This window comes from Myiozetetes cayanensis, unplaced genomic scaffold, assembly GCF_022539395.1.
Source record: "Myiozetetes cayanensis isolate MyiCay16 unplaced genomic scaffold, myiCay2020 scf3, whole genome shotgun sequence".
Lineage (NCBI taxonomy): Eukaryota > Metazoa > Chordata > Aves > Passeriformes > Tyrannidae > Myiozetetes > Myiozetetes cayanensis.
In genome coordinates, this window is record NW_026087521.1 from 45,308,156 (window position 1) to 45,329,159 (window position 21,004).

Sequence of the window (21,004 nt, forward strand, 5' to 3'; positions counted from 1 at the left end):
TCCTCTGCATGGAGTGGAATTGTCAAGGTGCTGGCAGTGAAATCTGCAGAGGCCTCTGTGGGGAGAGGCTGGGGCTGTCCCGTGCCGGATACAGCCAACCCACCACAGGTCACGGCTCAGTCAATACTTCACATTTTTGAGACTAAGTTCTGGCACATTTTACTTCTCTACCTCTTAAAAAGGTCCATTTTCAAACTCCGAAAGACCTCTAAAATCTTGTCAGAAGAGGACAAACAGCCCATTCCAAAGGCCTATGAGAATACCTTGTAATAAATCTTCAGCAACACAGAAGCAACAAAAGAGATTTTTGTGACAGAGGGCCCTCTGCTTACGACTGAGCTGACTTAGGGGGTGAGATGTCATTTGATTAATGTAGCCTTATAAGTTTTATATTATGTATCACACCATACCGAAATACAGCAATGCTTTTTGCATACTCGTGCACATAACCCATGCACATTTTATGAATAAAAACTATAATCTTTGATTTGCCTTATTATTCTAACTCATCTTATAAAAATTTAAAGAGATTGCCTCCTAAAAAAGTATATGAAAAGTGCATTATTTGCCATGCAGAGACTGTAACGGGATAACATCAAAGCATGAGAAAGCTGTATTTCAAATGTGAGGAGTGACTGTCACAGGAATGGTTATCATGCCAAGAGTCTGAGAGCTGCTTATGTGAAGACAGGACACTGATGATATGAGAAAAAGCCCGGTATGCCGATGAGATTAAAACCTGTCATGTATTCTGTCCTCTTCCCAATGTTTTCTCAAGTGTTCCCCCCCTCCAATTCAATAAACTAAACTACAGCTGTTGTAGGAGGCTTTTATTCTGAACAAACCAGTGAAGATACAGTTTATGCTGAAAGCCAAAGCTGAGGCAAGTCACATTACTGTTATTTGCTGGCTATTTTAGGGGGGATCCACTCTTGGATCTTCTTGCGAGTAGTAGAGTAAGGCACGTACTGCCCAGGAGTGCCACTCAGGTTGAATTTATGGTTCTCCCAGATAAATTTACGAGCAACTGGTGGATGAGTAGTTGGAGGGTCATCCGTCATTGAGTGGAGCCAGCGATGCCTTAAGAGGAAAAAGACACATTGTTATTAAGGAACATTACATGATCTCCAGCAAGCCAATCTCCTGACTCCCAAGGGTTCTCCTCTGAAGAGACACTAAGTATTTATTTTGAGAGAGGAGAAAAATGATTTTAATCCAGTGTGGCTTTGAATGAGACTACAGGATACTGATTTAAAGTAGTTACACAAACCTAACTGATAAATAAGAGTTCTGCCTCCAAGCAGTTGGTAGCACACCTGAGTTCAAATTTCTGTTTGTTTGTATGACAAGTATTTAAGCAGAGTACACTGTTACATGTTTGTATGGCCTTCACCAGGCAGCCAGGTCAAGGCAGGCCCTACGAATGACAAAACCACAAGGTTTGGTCTTATTCTCTGGGTTTTTGATTTGTTGGGTTTTGAGGCTTTGTTTTGTTTTTAATTACCAGAAGACTACGCTGCACAACAATTGCAATACCATTTCCAAAGCATTCGTGAGACTACAATTTGGGATATGGATTAACGATGCAAGTACACCTAAAACAAGCATGTAAATGTTTACTGACTGCACAATAAAATGATTAATACCAATCAGCAATAAGGTAATTACCAAGTGATTACAGTGATTAGCCTTTACCTATGAACTAAATGTCAATCCTTCTCTGTGCATGCAACATTAATCATCAAGCAAAGCATATTGCCTAACAATTTACTGAAACACTACAGCAGGGACTAACTGAATTGACATCCCATTTCTATGTCAATGCCTAAAGCAACTTTCATATTTGAATTATATTTTAATTAGCTGCTAGTTCACATGTACTTCATACTGTATGGACAGTTATGACAAAAGTGAAGAGTTTTTTTGCAAGCTTATGTATTTTTTTTTTTACTGAGGAAGAATTAAAGAGACTTTTGCTAATCAGCTTTTGGAAAGACTTGACCTAAAAATATGAAGTCTACCAGTTGTATTAGAAAGCCTAAAAACTGCATCTTCAGCCTTTAGCAACAAATCCAGTATATTTAATTTATACAGTAGAACAAAACCACAGCAGAAGTGGTGAGAAACAGACTGATGGATATATTCTAAATCTGAAGAGCTCTACAGAAGGTTGCTAATCCTTTCAACTTTGGCTATAACTTTAGGACAAAAAAAAAAAAAAATCTCACTTGAAGAAAGTTTTGACTGGGGTAGAGGCAATTTTCTTCACATTGCCTAGTGTGGGGCTGTGATTTGGATTTGTGCTGAACACAGGGTTGATAACGTAGAGATGTTTTTGTTATTGCTGAGCAGGGCTTACAAAGAGACAAAGCTTTTCCTGCTTTTCGTACTGCCATGCTGGCAAAGAAACTGGGGGTGCATGGGAAGCTGGGAGACGACACAGCCAGGACAGGTGACCCCAACTGACCAAAGGGACATTCCAGACCATAAGACATCATGCTCAGAATATCAGTCTGGAGGAAGAAGGGGGAAAGGGAGGGGCTAATGAACTGATGGCATTCATCTTCCCAAGTCACTGTTACGCGTGACGGGGCCCTGCTCTCCTGGAGATGGCTGAACCCCTGCCTGCCCATCGGAAGCAGGGAGTTAATGCCTTGCTTTGCTTGCATGTGCAGGTTTTGCTTTCCCTATTAAATTGTCTTCATCTCACCCCACGAGTTTCCTGGCTTTTACATTTCCCATTCTTGTCCTGATCCTGCTGCTGGGGGAGGGGGCGAGGGGCTGTGTGGAGCTTGGTTGTTGGCCGGGGTTAAACCACGACACACATAGAGGCAACTTAAACTCACACACCTTCACCTAGCGATGCTTCTGCTAACAGTGGATAGGGATCCTGCACACAAATTCCTCTTTACACATCTGTCACCATGCCTCACCGTCCTCATCCTCCTCCAAGAGCCACGCACACCAATAGAACAAATAGAAAACTGTCAGAAGAAATGAAGTTACAAAGGCCCCTGAAAGACAGGCTGGAGCAGGTGGAACACAAGAACTGTATTAATGCTCAGCTGAAATCAAACGGATTCCAAGCTTGAATGATGTCTGGCACTTTTATCACTACAAGTGTGCTTAATATCATACACTCATTCCTTGAAACATGAGAAAGGTTTCACAGTATTATTTAAGAGACTGGCTTAAATCTGTCATTTAAACTATTGTTTTGCAGCTTTTCTAAGACTCCATCCATAAAGTCTTTTAAAATACAGTATTTTGGAGTAATTAGTATATTTACTTTCAGGATTTTCTGTGACTTACAAGAACATTTTGGTGTGCAGAGCTGTTCTCTCAAACAAAAGCTCCCGCTCTCCACTTAAAATCTTGAAAACTTTATTTTGGGGAGACTTTCCCTTTGACAACCTTCCTCAAAGAATCTTTTGAAGCCTTGATGTCTCATAGACTACTCCCAGATGCTCAAGAAAAGCTTTTCATGCACTAGATTGAACAGCATGAATAAAGAGATATGACATCCTGCAGATGGCCACATTTCTATACCAGCTCTGCCTATAAATCCATGCATGGAAAAATAGGCTTCAAAAGCAATTAATGACTTAAAACCTACAAAGCAGAAAACTTACATAGAGCAAAGAAAATCAGGAGGGTAGCAGAAGCTCTGAAGAGGCTGAAGCAGCTTCCTGAATCAGACAGCAGTCACTACCAAGCAGAGTGAGGCCAGCAAAGCCTCTGGACTTCTCCTTGAGTGAAGGGATGAAAGAGACCTCAAAGTATCTTCAAATTCTCTCAAGACCGTGTAAAATTTTCTCCTGAGTCTTAACAAATGTTTAAAAGCAAGTGGATTTCAGTCTGAAGCTACAAGGGATCGGAGCCAATTATATGATGTACAAGCTGTCAAACAAGAACTGCTGCTACACAAACTGAGTAGCTACTACCATATGTGCATCTGCAAGGTTCAGGTACAGCCTGCGTAAGTTGAGGATGTTTGCCAACTCGTTAACATCCACGTTTTTCAACAAGTTCACCACGTTGCAATGAGACAAGAGAAATGAAGATGTGCATTAGGGTCAAAGTGCAGAAAAGAATGGGGAGAGAAGGAAAAAGGGACAAGAATTGTGTTTGTTTAAACATCACAGATAACTTTAATTTCTCATGCATGCTACTGTAAGATATTGTATAGCTGTGAGATGGCATTTACCTGAAAACACCAAACTAGCATTTAATCTAGTTGTAAACTCCCACAAATTTATTATGAAGCTATGGGAAGGATGGAAATTTTACCCCCCTTCCTTTTCTGCAATCTTTTTGTTCTGTTTTCCTTGAAGGCAGACTTGAAAAGCAGCATTTTTACAGGAAAATCACACATTTCCTTACATTTCCTAGTGTGTTGGCACTTCAAGTCTGAGATGCTACATTCCTCTCTCCTTCAGCTGTCAGATCAACTAACAGAGAGGATGCAGATCATTAAACTGAAGGTAAACTTGAAGTATTTCATTATATGAAGTCAGCACTCCTGACACTCCTCCCAAAGATGTCAGATTTGCACTGTAGGGAAATAAACACTGAAGCACAGGACAGCTACTAAGGACAGTGCTGGTAAAATGAAGTGTCCCTACAAAACAGAAAAACTATTCTCAAATTACAATTCTTCTTTCCCCACAGGATGATATTGAAAGAACAACTTATTTTTAACTAGAGTGTACACTTTAACCAGTTGTCAATTTGTTTTTGTGAAGTATCTGGCCAAAATACAAACCAAAGTACATTAAGCCAGAAATACACTAAACAAATAGCTTAAACACACAGCCCAATGATCAGAGTGATTCTGCAATGAAAACATCTATGAAAGCACTAAACAGTGTCCACACAGGCACTGGTATAAGTGGATTTAACCTCTGTGCTTTATACTGATCAGCACACCTGATCAGCGTGTTCAAAAAGGGAAGCATTGAGTTCCTGCAAACAACATACTCTGACCAGGAGGAGACAAAACAAGTATTTTGTTTTTTCTGTTTAAAAGTGTAAAAAGGAAAAAAAATGTGCCAAATATCTCATATAACATTACAGTAAGTTAATACTAAGCATTCCTCAGGCAAGTGTTGAAGGCATTTTTCAAAAAAAATCTAATTAACTTGTCTCCAACAAGCAGATACCAACACCTGGATTTTGAAGACAACAAAACCCAGAGTAAGAAAGAGGTTAAATAACACAACTAAATCAGAATAAACCACAAACCTACATATTCTGGTGAGGCAACATTTTAGAAAAGCAACAGTCTTGATTCCCTGCATAGTAGACATATGTCAAAACAACACTTCGATTTCCTTCAGACTGTAATTTCAGTACCTCCGCTGTCAGGAGACATTACATCAATTATTTCAGAATACTGAAAATATACACTGGTTCCTAAAAACAGTACAACAATATGTTATTACATATAAGATGTTTTTTTCTTGCTGCTTTTCCTTTTTCTTTAGTATCTGACAGGAGGTAAAGGGTAGCATTTTTTTCCAATTCTTTTCAAAACTTTTCAACATACTAAAATGTTTTTTTTTTCTAGTTCATCATGCATGAGGTTCACCTCATTGTATCTGAATAATCATTCATATTCCACAATCCAGAAGACACACAACTGACTGCAAAATTATACTTTAAAATGCAGTGTATTCTGCGTAAGAGTGTAATCAGTAAGATAATCAGCAGTATAATCCTAAATACAGTAGCACTTCTATAAGTACTACAAAATCATTACAAACTACTTAGCTTTACTATTTAAAAAAGAAAAACCTGAAAACTCTAAGTTAGCCCTGGTCTTAAACCTTGATTTTGTTCAAAGTGTCATCTTTAGGAGTGACAGTTGCAAAATATTTTCTGGAAGTAACATCAGCATTAACACTGTGGTAAAACCTGCTTCCACCTACAGTGGGTACAACAACACACCCACTAAATGCTCCACTGAGCTAAATCAACTACATCCTGGAGTTAAAAAAAAAAAAAAAATCACTGTTTAGAATAAACATTGTTTAGACATCCAGGTCTTACAGTAGTACTTTATATACTTCCAAGTCGACACAAGGATGAAAACTGTGTATCATACTATTATACTATATATTCATTAATCCCTTTGTTAATAGAAGTAATTACACACAGTCTAATTTATTTCCAACAAATTTCTGGGTTCAAAATAACCATTCAGGTTTTGTGGAAAAACCTGTGCAGGTGTACAACCCTAGTGTTATATTGACAGCACCTTGTACAATATATTAACTCTCAATTCAGAAGCTTAGGCAATGTTAAAAATTTAAGACAATATAGCATCAGATAATAATTATAATAATTAAAAAAAAAAATCTTAGAAGACACAATTTATTCCCAGTCAAAATACTTCTATTTTTAAAGATGTATCTAAGCAGTATGGAAACACACATCAGCGATTTAAATGTGTCACAAAGCTAGGATTCCTGCATAAGTATAAACACACATTGTTACAGGACATACAAATTGATAAGCAAAAAAAAAAAACCAACAAACCTGAATGGTACTGCACAACTAAGTTTCCTGACAAAAATACCTTAGAATACAGGACTGTTTACCCTTTCATGCCTCATTGCACTCACCAGTCTTGAAAATAATAAAATGTTTACTGCTCCTTCTAGAGCAATTTTTTCCACATTGATAGGAAAACAAGTTTTTCTACCTCATTAGTTTCTGTGAAATAAACAAGCTACTTAACCCTTGAAAGATCCCTTTGAAACGCAGAAAGAAACCCTTGATTGAGGTTTGTAAAGAGGAAACAAACATCGCATAAGCACAAGCAAAGGAAAAAAAATGAAACCTTTGCCTCAAAATAAGGACCATCTTGAAAACCAGCAGAGGCTAACAGTGAAAGGATAAAAACTAGATCCAAACAACAATTATTATGCAAATAAGGCATGAACATCTTGGTTTTGGAGATTCTAATGTCACTTCTAAAAAACAATGCTATTCAGCTCTTACCTAATCAGACAGAAAAAAGCATTAAACACATTAACCATAATTATAGGGCTGGGAGAGTCTGAAACAAAATTGACTACCTAGAGAATCTACCCACACACTTCTTAAATATTCTACTGAGAGCCACAGTTTAGGAGTTCATATAATCAATCCCATCTTTGGCACAGAACAGGCATCACAGGAGTAATAAAACCCAGTGTTTGCTAATGCTAATGCTTAGTCTACCCAAACACCTCTTCCTTCATATCACCTTTTGCTGCTTTGGGGCTGCAGTGCTACTCCTGTTCCTCAAGAACCGCAGAGATTGTTTTTACTAGCATACACTGTTACTTTATGTGGTGTGAGTTATCTAGGAAGACAAAAAGAGGATTAACAGCTGTGTGGCCAGAGGCCACCTGGAACTCAAGATTGTACAGAATTACTACTGAGATGCATGAACAGAAAATAAAACCTTAATAAAAATTATAGTTAAGTAATAGTCAACATATAGACCATCCTGGCCCTTTACTGCTGATTATCACATCAACGTATATAAATTGAAATAATTATGCTTTTAATGGCTGTAGATTAAGGAATGTTGTTCCATCATTGCCTCGTGTTCTTTAGGTTCTTGCCTAAAGAGAATTTTTTTTTTTTTTTTACTTCTGTTGGCTCAAGGCTTTGCCAAAGCATTAACAGGGAATCACAATTAATAAGGAAAATTGGAAAACCTGCTCAATCTGGCTGACAAAATGCTTTTCTCGTTCCAAAAAGCAGCAAGTGCATCTACCAGGACAGTGAGCAACACAACATTATGAAGTAACAAGTCTGAAGCCTTCTGGTCATACATAGAATAGCTGTGTCCATGAAAACTTTGGGTTTTTTTAATCTTCTGCTTTGTAATACAAGAAAATATACAGGCAATTAAACAACTGGTGTCTGTCCATATAATTAAGCTAAATGGTTTACCATTCAGGGGGCACCATACTTCCATCAACTTCCCAAAACGTGTTTTTGCCATTCATTTCTTCAGTATATACAACCCATCTGTGTCGACCTTAAATAAACAAACAGAAATATTGTATTAGCTCAAAAAAATATTAATTATTTTCATATAAAGGAGAGAATTCTTGAAAACCAAGGAGAAACATTTTGAGTGATAGTATCTGCCATTATGGGCACTCATTTTACAGTCAGTACAGCTTCTATTTTTTCCAAGTCTTCTGTATTTCTACTGTTACTGTATTTTTATATGGTTGAATCTAATCCTCTCACAAGGAGGCAAATATTAACTATTCTATAAGTAATGGGAAATCGGAACTTACAAAGTTTTCAGGCAGAGAAACAGGTTTGGGGATTTTTTTCTCCATTATGAGAAGTCTTTTCCAAAAGGACATTGCTATTGATAACCTATGATTAAACTAAATTCAAGCTATATCAAACTACCAAGCAATGCTAACCAGAAGGTGTTTTTCCTGGTTACCCTACAAGGTAACCTACAATCAGCAGGTAGCTTAGACTAACCAGAGTGTCAACTACTTCTGTGTCACCTGCATTGCTTCAGGTGCTGCCTTATTAAGTACTCCACAAACATTATTTAAAATCCAGTTACTTAAGATAACAGGAAGTTTTGGCTAACCTGTGTTTCTTTGCCCTGCAGTGATCATACAAGTAAGTACAGCTGTGAGGCAATTTTAAAGGCAGTTCTCTTTCTTCCCCCACCTGTTACGTTATCAGCTTTTAGGTCAAGGACCAAATTCAGCTCTCGATCATATTATCATATAGCTCCATCTACATGGAGAGCACCTCACTGGCTTCTACTGGCTTCTACCTACCCCATATTTATTGTTTCAGATTGACTGTGTTTGCAAATGAACTGAGGGATACAGCAGAGAAACAGAAGATGTCAAAGCATTTCTGTGAGTCCCTTGTCTAAGATCCACACAATTTAAGTGCAAGGAAGTCAGGCAGGCAACAAGTTCTATTTCACTAGCAGAAACCACACAAGCTCTGTAAAAGCTGAACATACCAAAGAAGTTTCTTGTGTCTTCATAGTATTTGTTTCCATATTTGTCAGTTCCTACCAGATTACCAGTCTTCAAATCATTGACCCTGTGAATTATCAAAACAAGAGTTTCAACTGATGTCATCTCAGAATGAAGTGACAGAGGTTTCCTAGGGGTTGGTAAAATTCTGTAATGACAACTCCTAAAAAAACATTCAAGCTTAAGGATTGCAAAACATAATCAGCAATTCCTGCAACTAATACGCACCCCGCTGATCAAAGTCATACAAAAAGGCTTTTGGGGACTATTATTTATTTAAAAGCTCTCTAAAGTGGAAGATGAAGCAACTCTGCAATATAACAATTTAACACCCACAAAACCTTAAATACTATGTGAGTCCCAGAGTACCATGTTAATTCACTTAGTTGAAGACCTTACCATCCTTCTCAGCTACTCATACCTACCATTTCAGCCTGAATTGCCACACAAGGTGGTCAGCACTGAAGCAGCTTAAAGAGATCTCACACATCTGTGTGGACACTAACCTCCAAGCAAGCAACAGTAATATATTAAGCTATTGTAGCTGCCTGCCAAGGAAATACCTAAACTGTAAGGTACAATTGTTACTTTATAACTTTCGTATAATTGTGAAAGATGCAAGCATTTACCTGCAACTCTGTGAGACTTACACTGACCCAGGTAAGGTATGTACCTGTTTCAATTCTTTATACAAAATGCTTTAACATTACTGTACATATCAATAATAAAACTGAATATATGATTCACATTCTAATGATAAAACCTTAAAATTACTGAAGTGCTCTTCTCCCCCGGATCCGCATCTTTGCTTTTCTTTTTGCTGACGTTCATCCCAGGCAGAGTTACATAAGGAAAAGTTTACTTGCACAGGTTTTAGTTGTTTGTAGTACTATATACACTCTCAAACCAGTCCCAAGTGAGAGAAGGGATGTGTACATGCATACTTCCACAGCTAGGAACTTAGCTACCGTCTTTTTCTCTCGGGATGTGTGAAAACAACAATCATTTCACCAAGTACTCATTTGAAACCTTTGTAGTCCCAGGGAGAAAGACTCTCTGACACATCTCTTCTCTGTCAAAGAAACATTCAGACACCTCTAGCTCAGCTATACAAGCCCAAGTTCCCAGCTTCAGAAAAAGAAGAGCCATTTCACTGCTGCTCTCCCTTCCTTCTTCCCTTCCATTTCTTGTAAGGGTTCTTGTGCCCTTGTCCTGACTTCATGCCCTGAATATTGATATTGGACACTAAGAGATATTTATGGCTTCCAGAGGACATTTTCCAGCAACTTTCACTGAGACTTGAATAAGGAGAACGTTTCCAGCCACACAGACTCTTAATAATTTGACTTCTACTGCATATAAACTTGTTGTAGCCACCTCAGCAGAAAACATGTAGGAAAAAAGCAGGGAAATTCAGAGGAAGAGTCTCCTGACTGTGGGAAATAATTTTTCCGAGTTCAAGAAATAATTACTTCTTAAACATATCAATTGTTGCAAGAAAGAACACCATGATTACTCTTCCTTTAAATACCAAGTCTATTCCTTGAGCTGGGACAGATGACTTAATGGCTTGAAATGCAAAGCTGAGACCTCCCAGAAGTGAAGCTAACTTCAGAAAGCATACAATATTGTGCCATAAAAAAAAGGAGAAAATAATTTAGAATGTATAGTAATTATAAGAGGAGCAATACATTGATGGCTGGAGGTTACCAGTGAAGTTTCACAAACTGTAGCCTTGATAGTAGCCTTATTTAACACGTTACAGGGTTCCTGAGCAAAACAAAACCAAAACAAAAATTCCACCTCCAGAAAGCACAGGGGTCTGACAGCTTATGATATTACCTTATTGAGGAAGGTCACATTATTGTACAGGAAATTCTGTACTGTCTTCAGGGCTGTAGTGATAGCACCAGAATGAAATTCAGTGGTATGAAGGTCATAGCACAAGGTGATGCAGCTGGAGACTAATAAGATCTGAAGCACTGTGCACCTAATTGCAATGAAATCACCTGCATGTCACAAGGCAATAGGGAGTTGCTAATTAAGTGACATGTGGGGAAAAAAAAAGGCAAGTTGATTCTTGAATGCGCAGGTGAACTGAGCTGTCTTCAGTGAACAAAACAATTACTAAAGCCATATATGAAAATAATTATGAGGCCTGACCAGCAACTGTGCAAAATGTTATGTTTAAACCATTCAAGAAAGATCAATTTAAACTACAAGAAATAACAAAGAAGGGGCTATTATGACGTATGAAAAAAAAATAGTCTTCAAGAAGGCTCAGAAAGTTTGGTTTGTTTGTTCTGACATACAAAAGCCCTTAGTATATGGCAGGGAACTTCATATTTGGAAAGCACCTCTACCCTGTACTCCTGACTTCCTGCTATTGATTACAATAAGGCTTTTTGGCATCTGGTCAGGCCTACAACATTCACTGTAAACACTCTATTACTTTTCCAGGACCAGCTACAAAGAAAATACAGGTTCCTGACACTGGTGAATTTGGATCACATACCATTTAGACTTCCACCTCACATTTCATCAAGGATCTGAATGAAAAAAGAGTACCTTGGTAAACCTGCAGCTCCCTCCTATTTGGGAGCAGCTTCAAGCACGCTGTACCACAATTCAAAATACTTGTCACAAGGAAGAGATGAGATGACAGTGGGGAAAAAAAGAAGGAAGTTTAAGGCAGACAAGTGCAAGGTTCTGTACTTGGAGACGAAAGCACACAGCCATCTTATTCCACTGAACGGAAACAAAGGCTGCAAGTCATTCTGCACAAGCTGCCACTGGGGCCAGAGCGTATCCAATGCTGAGCGCAGGACAGCGCTGACAACCCAGTGACAAAGAGGCATACGTGACGTGCAGTTTGGTGTTAAGGAATTAGAGCCGGTCAGGCACACGAAATAATTCCCTGATCTACACCGAGGGGTTTGAGCAGATGCACGGCTTCCAGGCTTGCAGTCCAAGCAAGCCCCTGCCAGCCTGAGGCGACGCGGAGCAAAGGGCGCGGTGGCGCATGGAGAAGCGCCGGGGGCAGCTACAGCACACACACGGCTGTGGCAGCGGGACTAAGGACGGCGGCTGGACAGCAGGAAACCTGCCTGGGCAACACTGGCAGCTCAGCGCCGAGGAACCCTCCAAGCTGCCTAAAGCAGAGCAAACACGCGCGGGGCCCTGTCCCAGCACGGCTCTGAGCACAGCACCCGCCGCCGGCAGCGACAGCGACAGCACCTCCCCCGGCGGGGCGGGGCGGAGCGGAGCGGCCCCTGCCGAGGCCTGCCCGGCACCGCGCACCTCCCGCCGTGAGGGAGCGCCCGCCGCTCTCCGGCCAGCGCCGTGGGAGCAGTGACCGCCCCGCGCCGGCCCTGCTTCCCGCGGGGCAGCGCCCGCCCCCGGCCAAGGTGACCCCGCGGGGCGGGGAGCGGGGAGCGGGCAGGTCCCGCCGCCTGCGCCGGGCCCCGCGGTACCTGAGAAGCTGCAGGATGGCGCCGCGGGCGCCGCCGTGGCCGCCGATGTGCTTCAGCGCCCGCTTCAGCACCTGCACGTACTCCGCCATCTTCGGGCGGGGCCGCCGCTGAGCCCGCCCGGGGCCGCCCCGGGACCGCCCCCGCCCGGGCCGGGCTGCGCCGCCGCGCCCGGGCTGCGGGAACAGCGGCCGGCCGGGAACAGCCGGCACTGCCTGCCGCCTGCAGGCCCCTGCTGCGGCCGCTGAAGGGTGTTTTCTGATGAGGACACTGCCATTTGGCTCCCAGTCTGCATAATCCGTAAAAAGAACATTTGCCTACGGCTCACACGTGAAGGTCAGCAAGATACAAAGACATTCAGGATAAGGGGGGAAGAAAACCCCTTTTTAACAGAAATGTCTACTGACAGTCTCTTATTTCACATATGTCACAAGATCTGTGATGAGAAAAGAGTTGCCAGGACTGGCAGTAAGGAGTCTGGGATTGCTCAGATCAAGAATCAGGAGATGGGGAGGTGACACCCCACTCAGACTGTGGCTGATGGTCAGCAGAGGAGTTTCAGTCTTGTCTTGTCTCTCCCTGGATTTTCCCAATTCTAGCAGGCTGTTAAGGAATGTGTATCTTTTGTCTGGTCCACGTCTCCTCCCCACCTTCTATGTCTTGTGCCATTACCTTCTCCTGATCCTGCATCAGCAGGAAGAAATATCTTTGATTGTTCTGTGCTGGGAGTACTTTGCTGTTGCTGCAAGGCTGGTCTGGCAAGGTGCAGCAACTACTTCCCTGACCTTCACAAGGGTAGGGTTACACAGGCCAGGCTAAAGCAAAAATAGACGCACAGTACTTTGTCAGAGCAGGCAGAACTTGGAAGAGCACCCAGTAAACACATCATTCAGTCCTGACCAGCACTGGCTGATCAGCACTGAGAGGCCAAGCTGCTGGGCACTGTTGGTATCGCAACTGGGGCTGGGGAAGGGACAAAGCAGGAGTTGAAGTGAAAAATCAAGTAGCTGGTGTTAAACTTGAAAAGAAAATGAGACTAGAGAAAGGCTGTGTTGGTCAAGTTCACAGTGTGGAAATACACACATTTCAACATAAAGTCTAGTGGTTGAAGTTTCTAATTGACAATTTTTTAGTTTTTAACACAAGCAGTTTTGTGTTCAAACACAAAATGCAAGCCCTGCTGATTCTGTGTGCTCTGTCCTCCAACCACCTCCAACCACAGCATCTGTTTTGTGACAAGTCTTAGGTTTCGGTACACTTGAGGCAGGATATTGGCATTTTCACAATCAAGTCTTAGAAAATTTATTAAATCTATTAAAATATCATCACATAAGTGTACATTAGCAGGCAGGAAAACGGGGAGGAAAATTTACAGTCAATTCACTCATTGTCTTTAACTTCATATACAGAAACTGGGATGAACTACTGATGATGGAGTGTAGAATACGAAAGAAGTGTAGTTTAAATTAGGTCAGCCTACTTTGGAAGCACTGAATAGGTTCAACTCTTACACCAGTTTCTAAGCCTACTCCTGATTCATGTAACTGGGATGATTTTATTGACTGTGAGTATAATTCCATGAGCATTTTCTCTGTTGGCAATGAAATAAGAGTTGTTTGTTATGGTTTTTTTCCGTCCAAAGGGTTAAAATTACTTGGATCACTTCACTGATCCATGTGGCACCATGATTCTTCAACTAAGACTGCTGTGGGGGATAGGGCCTTGTGACACAAAGCTGAAAGGAGGGATCAATTTCTTAATGTGACTTTGATCCTACAGAAGATTTTGTAGGGAATGCATTTTTAGTAGCAGGAACATTTTGTAGCATCTTTGAATTACATTTTGATTTTTCTTTGTACTATTTTCTCCTCTGCTTTAGGCAAGTGAGATCTCCACTGAGAATTTCATTACCTCGTAACTGCTCAAGTCCCATCACATCTACTTAAACTGCTTTTGTTAATGTGTCACCGAGCATGAGAAACAAACCTTCCTACTGTGTTCAAAAATTCTCCCTGTATTTGGTGCAAATGTCATGGTTGAATGCAATGGAGTGCAAATGCAAGTATGTCTTCCTAAGAATTTATTGAGGCATCTTTGAGAGACAGCACTGAAATGCTGTCCTGTCACTCAAGTCACTTATAAAACTCTTGCACCCAGAAGAAATGTTTAATTCCTGTCTTTTAAGACTCTGTTAGATGTTGCTTTTGTTCCCAAAAATTAGCACACTGAACCTCAGTGCCTCAAAACCTCTTGCTAAACACACTTAATGCTGCCTTGTTTTTCTCCTCTAGTCCAACTAAATGGCACAGAATTACTGGCAGAACTCTTTTTCAGGCCTAAAAAAGCCCCTCTCAAGTCTGAACACAAGTTACTCGCTTCCTTTCTAATAGAGAGTTTAACAAACAACACAATGGCAATTGAAACAGATATAACTCTATTCTGGCAGAAATAAAGATAAAAGCTATGAAAGGTGTCCTGGATACATGTTCTCTTGTGAATTGGCAAGGCATCATGGGCAGTTATTATTGCAATAGTGCTCAAAGCAGCCACCTGTGTCCATCATCCTCAGCAGTACAAATACCATTAATCAGTCCTAACAATATTAAAAATTAAAAACCACTAGGGGCTTTGAAAAACCTTAGGACCTTGAACACAAAGTGCTGCACACAAATACACTGGTTGTTTCAAAGTCATATATTTGTCCGTGAACAGTGCTTTGAATTGTCTCTGCTTATGATAATATGACCAAATGTTAGAAAGGCCTTGCTTTGTAGGTAAGGGATTCAAGGGAATAACTCAGGATCATCTGGCAAGGACTGCTACCTTCTAATTTCCCAGCCAGACGACACCCATTTGTCAGCCTCTGTGAAAATTTTTTGCTCCTAATTTCTCTGTTTTAATCACTGTGGGATAATATTTTCCCTGCCACACCTCTCTCAGTGGAGTGGGCTTGTGCTTGGGCTGGCATTACCATAATTCCTTGGTCCTTCTCCTGGGCTGATGCTCAGCCAGTTCCTACCTCTCTTGATGCCTGGGGTTATCGAGCCTGAAGTATCTGTTGGCCTAATCTTCAAATGTATCAAGATTTCTCTGGATTAAGTTCTGCCAGTCATGATGATGTCATTGTCAAGAGACAAACAAATCTGTTTCCCAAATGACTCAAAGGACAACATGTAACTTCCCTTCACTTATGTTTGTCTACTCCACTGCCATTCTCTCTGTTCTTAGTATGGAAAGTCACATAAATTTATTGTGCAGTGATCACAACTGCAGAACATGCATTTGCAACATATGCATGGAATTAATTTTCATAATTAAACTAAGAAAAAAATGCAACAGAAGAGACTAACAAATAAGAGCACACTATGCAGATTTTGAAAACGTTATCACTTCCTGCCCCATCCTTCTAAAATTGCAAAGTTCCAGAATCAAAGTTCAATCCACAAGTCTCCACAATTCAGTGTCCAATAATACTCTAATCTACTCCATAACCATAGTTTCTCTCACTCATGTTTAAACAATGCAATCTCTGATGCTTTCACTAACATATTTTTTAGTCCTATAATCCATATGATTTCCCAAAAGCACAACGGAAGAGGTTTTTGTCACTTGGGTTCTAATTGATTTACAAGGTTAAAAGATAAATTCATAGCCTGGAACTAAAGTGAAATGTTACTAAAAAGCACATATTTTATAATTTTCCAAAAGCATTTAAATATGTATCTCTGTGAGAACAGTTTAGTACTCAAAAACCCCAGAGTAATAAATTTACTGGCACTTTTTTAGAAAACACCTGTCACTGTGTAGGAACTGTTGGGGTTATGTCTCCAGCAGTAACTCTACCTTCATCTTTGATTCCCCAATGGCAAAATTCCCCGGTTACAGAGTGAAAGGAAAACTCATTTTAGAGCTGTTCCTCAGCTCGCCTTTGTTAGCCGAAGTACATGGCTGTCAGTTTGCTCCCCAGTAAAACCCTAAGATGAAGGAGAATTGAAGTCATCCTAAGGCAGCCGAGACACCTCATGAACAGCTTATTGGAAGGGATTAGACTGCAGGTCTGCAAAGCACTGGCAATCGGCACGACCAAAGCTACAGGGGCGGCTGCTCGTAAGTCTCTTGCCAACCAACTCTCTTGTTTAGGGAGTTGGCATTACCAGGAGGTTCAGAGCATGGCAGTTTGGTCCTGTGGATGTCCAAGGGACAGTTCTGCCGAGTGAAATGCATTAATTCACAGTGGAGCAGCTCCACCTACTTTCTCTGCTCTCACAGGCAACTCCACCACAGTTAAAAAGCATTCCCAGAACATAATTTCTGTGCTATCCCTTTTCCCCTACCACTTCACACAAACACTAATAAATATTCCTGTCTCCTTATTAGCATCCCATCCATCTCCTCCTAATTACAGCACAGTTAACTTGAAAATATATTTAAGCATTACTACGAGATCCAGTTACTAAAAAATAATCATAAAATCCATTTGTTCAGCTAGTATCAACAGCCACAACAACTTGAACCATCCAGATGTTGATACTTTAAAATGGTGATAGTCTAGTGATCCAAATGACTTACTCTGACCTCCAACAGTGACTCAGAGGACATACTTGGTTCCTACACTCAAGCCAAAATACACAACACTGACTTCTTCCAATACAGATTCATGTATGAGAAAATTGTATTCTGTATGAGCTGCTGTACATCAGAGCAAGGGTAGGGCTGGACATGTGAGAGCTCGGAGGGCAAAGGCAGGGTGAGTGGCCGAGCAGGGATGTTCATAGGCAAGGCTTTGTACAGATGGGAAGAAAAACAGAGAAGCTCATGAGAGATGGATTTCTGTGATGAAGTACAAATGTTCTTCGGGCTCATTTGACAAAGGTATGAGGAGGTAAGGCAAGACTGGGTGCTAGGGATGTTTGTTCACAGAAAAAGAGAGATGCCACAGGGAAACAAAGTGGGAGAGTTCCCAGACAAGTTTTTGTTATTCACCCAAAGAACACCTTTTTCTACAGAACTCTTCCTCTTCCCTTTAGAGGTCACCAAAAGGCTGTGGAAAGTTACTGGCATAAGAAACACAGTAATTCATTAGCAGTCTGGTTGGGGAACAGGGTCCTGTAGAAGTTAGCAGGTCCAGAGGAGGGCCAAAAAATGGCCAAGAGGGCTGGAGCATCTCTGCTATGTAGAAAGACTGAGAGAGTGGGGGGTTGTTCAGCCTGGAGAAGGCTCTAGGGAAACCTTCCAGTGGCCTTTCCATAATTAAAGGGGGCCTATAAGACAGGTGGAGAAAGACTTATTATCAGGGCCTGTAGTGACTGTATGAGGGGCAATGGTTTGAAACTGCAAGAGGGTAGGTATAGATTGGACATACGGATGAGACAGTTGGACTGGATGATCTCAGAGGTCTTTTCCAGCCTCTGAGTCAATGAAATTCTGTATGATGAGGGTAGTGGGACACTGGAGCAAGTTGCACAGAGCAGTTGTGGATGCCCTATTCCTGGAAGTGTTCAAGGCTGGGCTGGATGGGGCTCTGAGCAACTTGGTCTAATGGAAGTTGTCCCTGACTGTGGCAGGGGGTTGGAACTAGAGGATCTTCAAAGTCCTTTCCAACCCAAACCATTCATTGATTCTGTGTGCTGAGAAAATTATGTCTTTAAAACAGAGGCAAGATAGAGCCTGGAGTAAATTTGGATGGGGAAGAGACTCTGAATACTTATTTACAGCTCTCATAATTAATAAACTCATTGTATCAACCAAACTTTATCTTTTGCCAGTGCCCCTTAAAACATTTTCTCTGCAGTGTGTCAGTGGGTAATTAATTTACTTCATGATAAAAGCATTTCAGAATTTAAACATGGAAAGAATGGTAACTAATTTCTCATTTGGGATGCTGTTCAGGGTTATCTCCACATCCACGTAAATGTCGCGTTCATTTATAATAGAAGACAAAGACTAAAAATACCTACACTTTTTCAATTATCTTTGAGAAATAAATTCTGGAATAGACCAAAACTTGTGCTAATTACACCATTCTAAACCTTAATAAATTCATTGTTTATCCAGTAATATTTAAAACTGAGATAAGTTTACTTGAATATCTGAAGTCTGTTTCTTTCAAAAGGAAAAAAACTTTGTTCAGCCATATTATAACTTCCATCTAAAACTGATCCGTAATGAATCAAATACTAATTTCCAAACATCCATTATTGCATTATATGACATGAAGATCTGTTGTCAGGGTTCATTACAATACATATTTCTATACAGTATTTAAAAAACCAAATAATTGGTAAATTAAATTTTACAATAAATTATTAATTTTCAAATTCATAGGCCAGAAAGTAGTAAGCATGGAAACAAAGGGTTAATAGTGACAAAGATTAGCAAACACCAAGATACTGCAGCAACCACAAATCCCAGAGACTGAATATAACTGACAATACTACAGTGTAAAAAAACAGTGAAAGATCCACAAACTCTTTGTAATCCTATACAGTGTTCTAGGTCCATAAGACAATCTGTATAAAACACTAACAAAGTAGTAGGATATTGCAATTGTTTTCTATAATAGAAAGTTACAATTTATTTTTAAAAATACATCCAAAATAGAATTTTCCAATTTAGTCAGGTTTCAAGACAACTATTGTGGTTTTTCTTTTTATACAACAGCAAGACAACTATAGTGACATTGTATTGCTTACACTCAAAGTGATGTACTAGCAATCTGCAAAGGCTGAACAAAATGAACAGACCAGTTTCAAAATGAACAGACTGACTTTCACTGACACTGAAGATCACACAATAATACTACTAAATGTATGGACAGATAAGTCTGTAACTGCACAAGGTATTGCAATGAATGTACTTCTGAAAAAAGTTTAAATAAAACAATTATTTGCACTAGGAACTTTAGCAGTATGAAACAACCTACATATACATGTGCAACATACAGTTTCATGAAAAATATTTGAACTAGTAAGCTTATTATGTGTAACAGTACTCTCATCTTTAAATCTCGTAGGATTTTAAAATGTATAAAACTGGTTTTCCTTTCATGTGATTTATATTAAAATTATTTCCCTTGCTCTTAACATTGAAAATTTTAAAGCTGTTGAAATTAAACTTGTCCTTTCATTGGCAAAGAGCTGTCTTAATTTTGGCTAGTAAATGCCACAGTTTGGTTAAATCCTGAATTAGCTCTGAAAACTGTCAAGACTGTTGAAGATCAAAAAGTTGAAAAAAAAAGTTAGAGGTGAAATCACAAAAATACTGAGATATTTTAACATCCATGGTGAACTTTAATACTCATATTTTTGTTAGTTGATTGACAGTGTTACTGACAGAAACCAGTAATATTTGCCAGCCTTTCATTCAGTACCAAAGAACATTCTCTCACAAGACTATAAATGTCAATAAATCACACAGGTGGTGAGATTATGTCATCATAAAAAATAGCTGTCAGAAACACTAAGGGCCTGAGTTGAAGGTAACTTGATACGCTCCATTTAACGGAGCAGCAGTTATCTTAAAATAACCAAAACCAAAACTTCACCATTTAGCTTTTCCGTGAGCTGTGCATTACTGTCAGATGACTGCAATGGTTAATATGTATAAATAAGGAAAAAGCATGTTCATTCCTCTATTTGCCTGTTTTAAAGCTCCCATTCTTCAGAAAACACAGGTGTGCCTCATTCCTTATCAAAAACATTAATTTATAGTTTAAGAATTATTGATGAAATAATTTAAAAATAATTAATGAAGATCTTGCTGAACAAATGAGTAACACTGAATTAACAACCTCCAGTATGAGATGCAGCTTCTACATCATCATGAAGACAAGAGAGATTGTTTGGCAGGCAGCACAGACTGGCCACACCCTACCTTTTTATCAGCCTTGAACTTACGATGAAAATATATTATTATGAAAATGTAAGAAAACTTTGTGGGGAAAAAGGTCACTTACCAGTAGTCAGAGCTGCTTGCAATGTGTTGTATGTATGCACTTTGGCTCTTTAGAGGTCCAAATGTCAGAGATATCCAAGATCATAAAACGGGTGGGGTTTTTGTCCCTCACAATACACAAATGCCTGAATCTGAACAACCTGATGTGAAAGCATGACCAAGGTTTCTGTACTTATGACTTTACACATCCTAAGAAAGCAGTCTTGACCCAGCAGTCAGTGGTGATGGCAGTCCATGCGTTACTGCAGCCAGCTAATTTGTATTCGAACAGACTGGGGCCCAAAGGGGAAGCAAGGACAGAAATCCAGAGAAAAAGGTTCTGATGCAAAACATTCCCCCACAACATTCTCTCCCAAAACATTCCACTACAAGGTAGAGTTTCACCACCTTCCATGTAGGAAGAGCTCAGCTGCCATGGCCAGCTCCACACTAAAAGCTGTCCTCCAGCAAGTCAGGAAGTGCCAAGGCACAGCAGAGGGGGTGGTTCCATCCCATTAGGCGTCCACAGCTCAGAGTACTTTGATCTGCGGATTGGATATGATCAATCCTGTAGTA

General features: G+C 40.1%; 1 protein-coding gene across 1 annotated transcript; it reads right to left on the reverse strand.

Moving 5' to 3' along the window:
• Positions 1 to 815: 815 nt before the first annotated feature.
• On the reverse strand, positions 816 to 12,629 carry NDUFA12 (NADH:ubiquinone oxidoreductase subunit A12). The gene is made up of 4 exons (XM_050325414.1): positions 12,500 to 12,629; positions 9,011 to 9,093; positions 7,951 to 8,038; positions 816 to 1,080 (listed from the first exon to the last, which is right to left on the reverse strand). The coding sequence occupies exons 1-4, from the start codon at positions 12,586 to 12,588 to the stop codon at positions 900 to 902; spliced, it is 441 nt and encodes a 146-aa protein (XP_050181371.1). The 5' UTR covers positions 12,589 to 12,629; the 3' UTR covers positions 816 to 899.
• Between the last annotated feature and the right edge of the window lie 8,375 nt (positions 12,630 to 21,004).

Coding starts and splice junctions, on each gene's coding strand:
- NDUFA12 (XM_050325414.1), bottom strand. CDS start 12,588: ATGGCGGAGTACGTGCAGGTGCTGAAGCGGGCGCTGAAGCACATCGGC. Junction 9,094..12,499: donor GCCATCCTGCAGCTTCTCAG/GTACCGCGGGGC, acceptor GATAATTCACAG/GGTCAATGATTTGAAGACTG. Junction 8,039..9,010: donor AGACACAAGAAACTTCTTTG/GTATGTTCAGCT, acceptor TGTTTATTTAAG/GTCGACACAGATGGGTTGTA.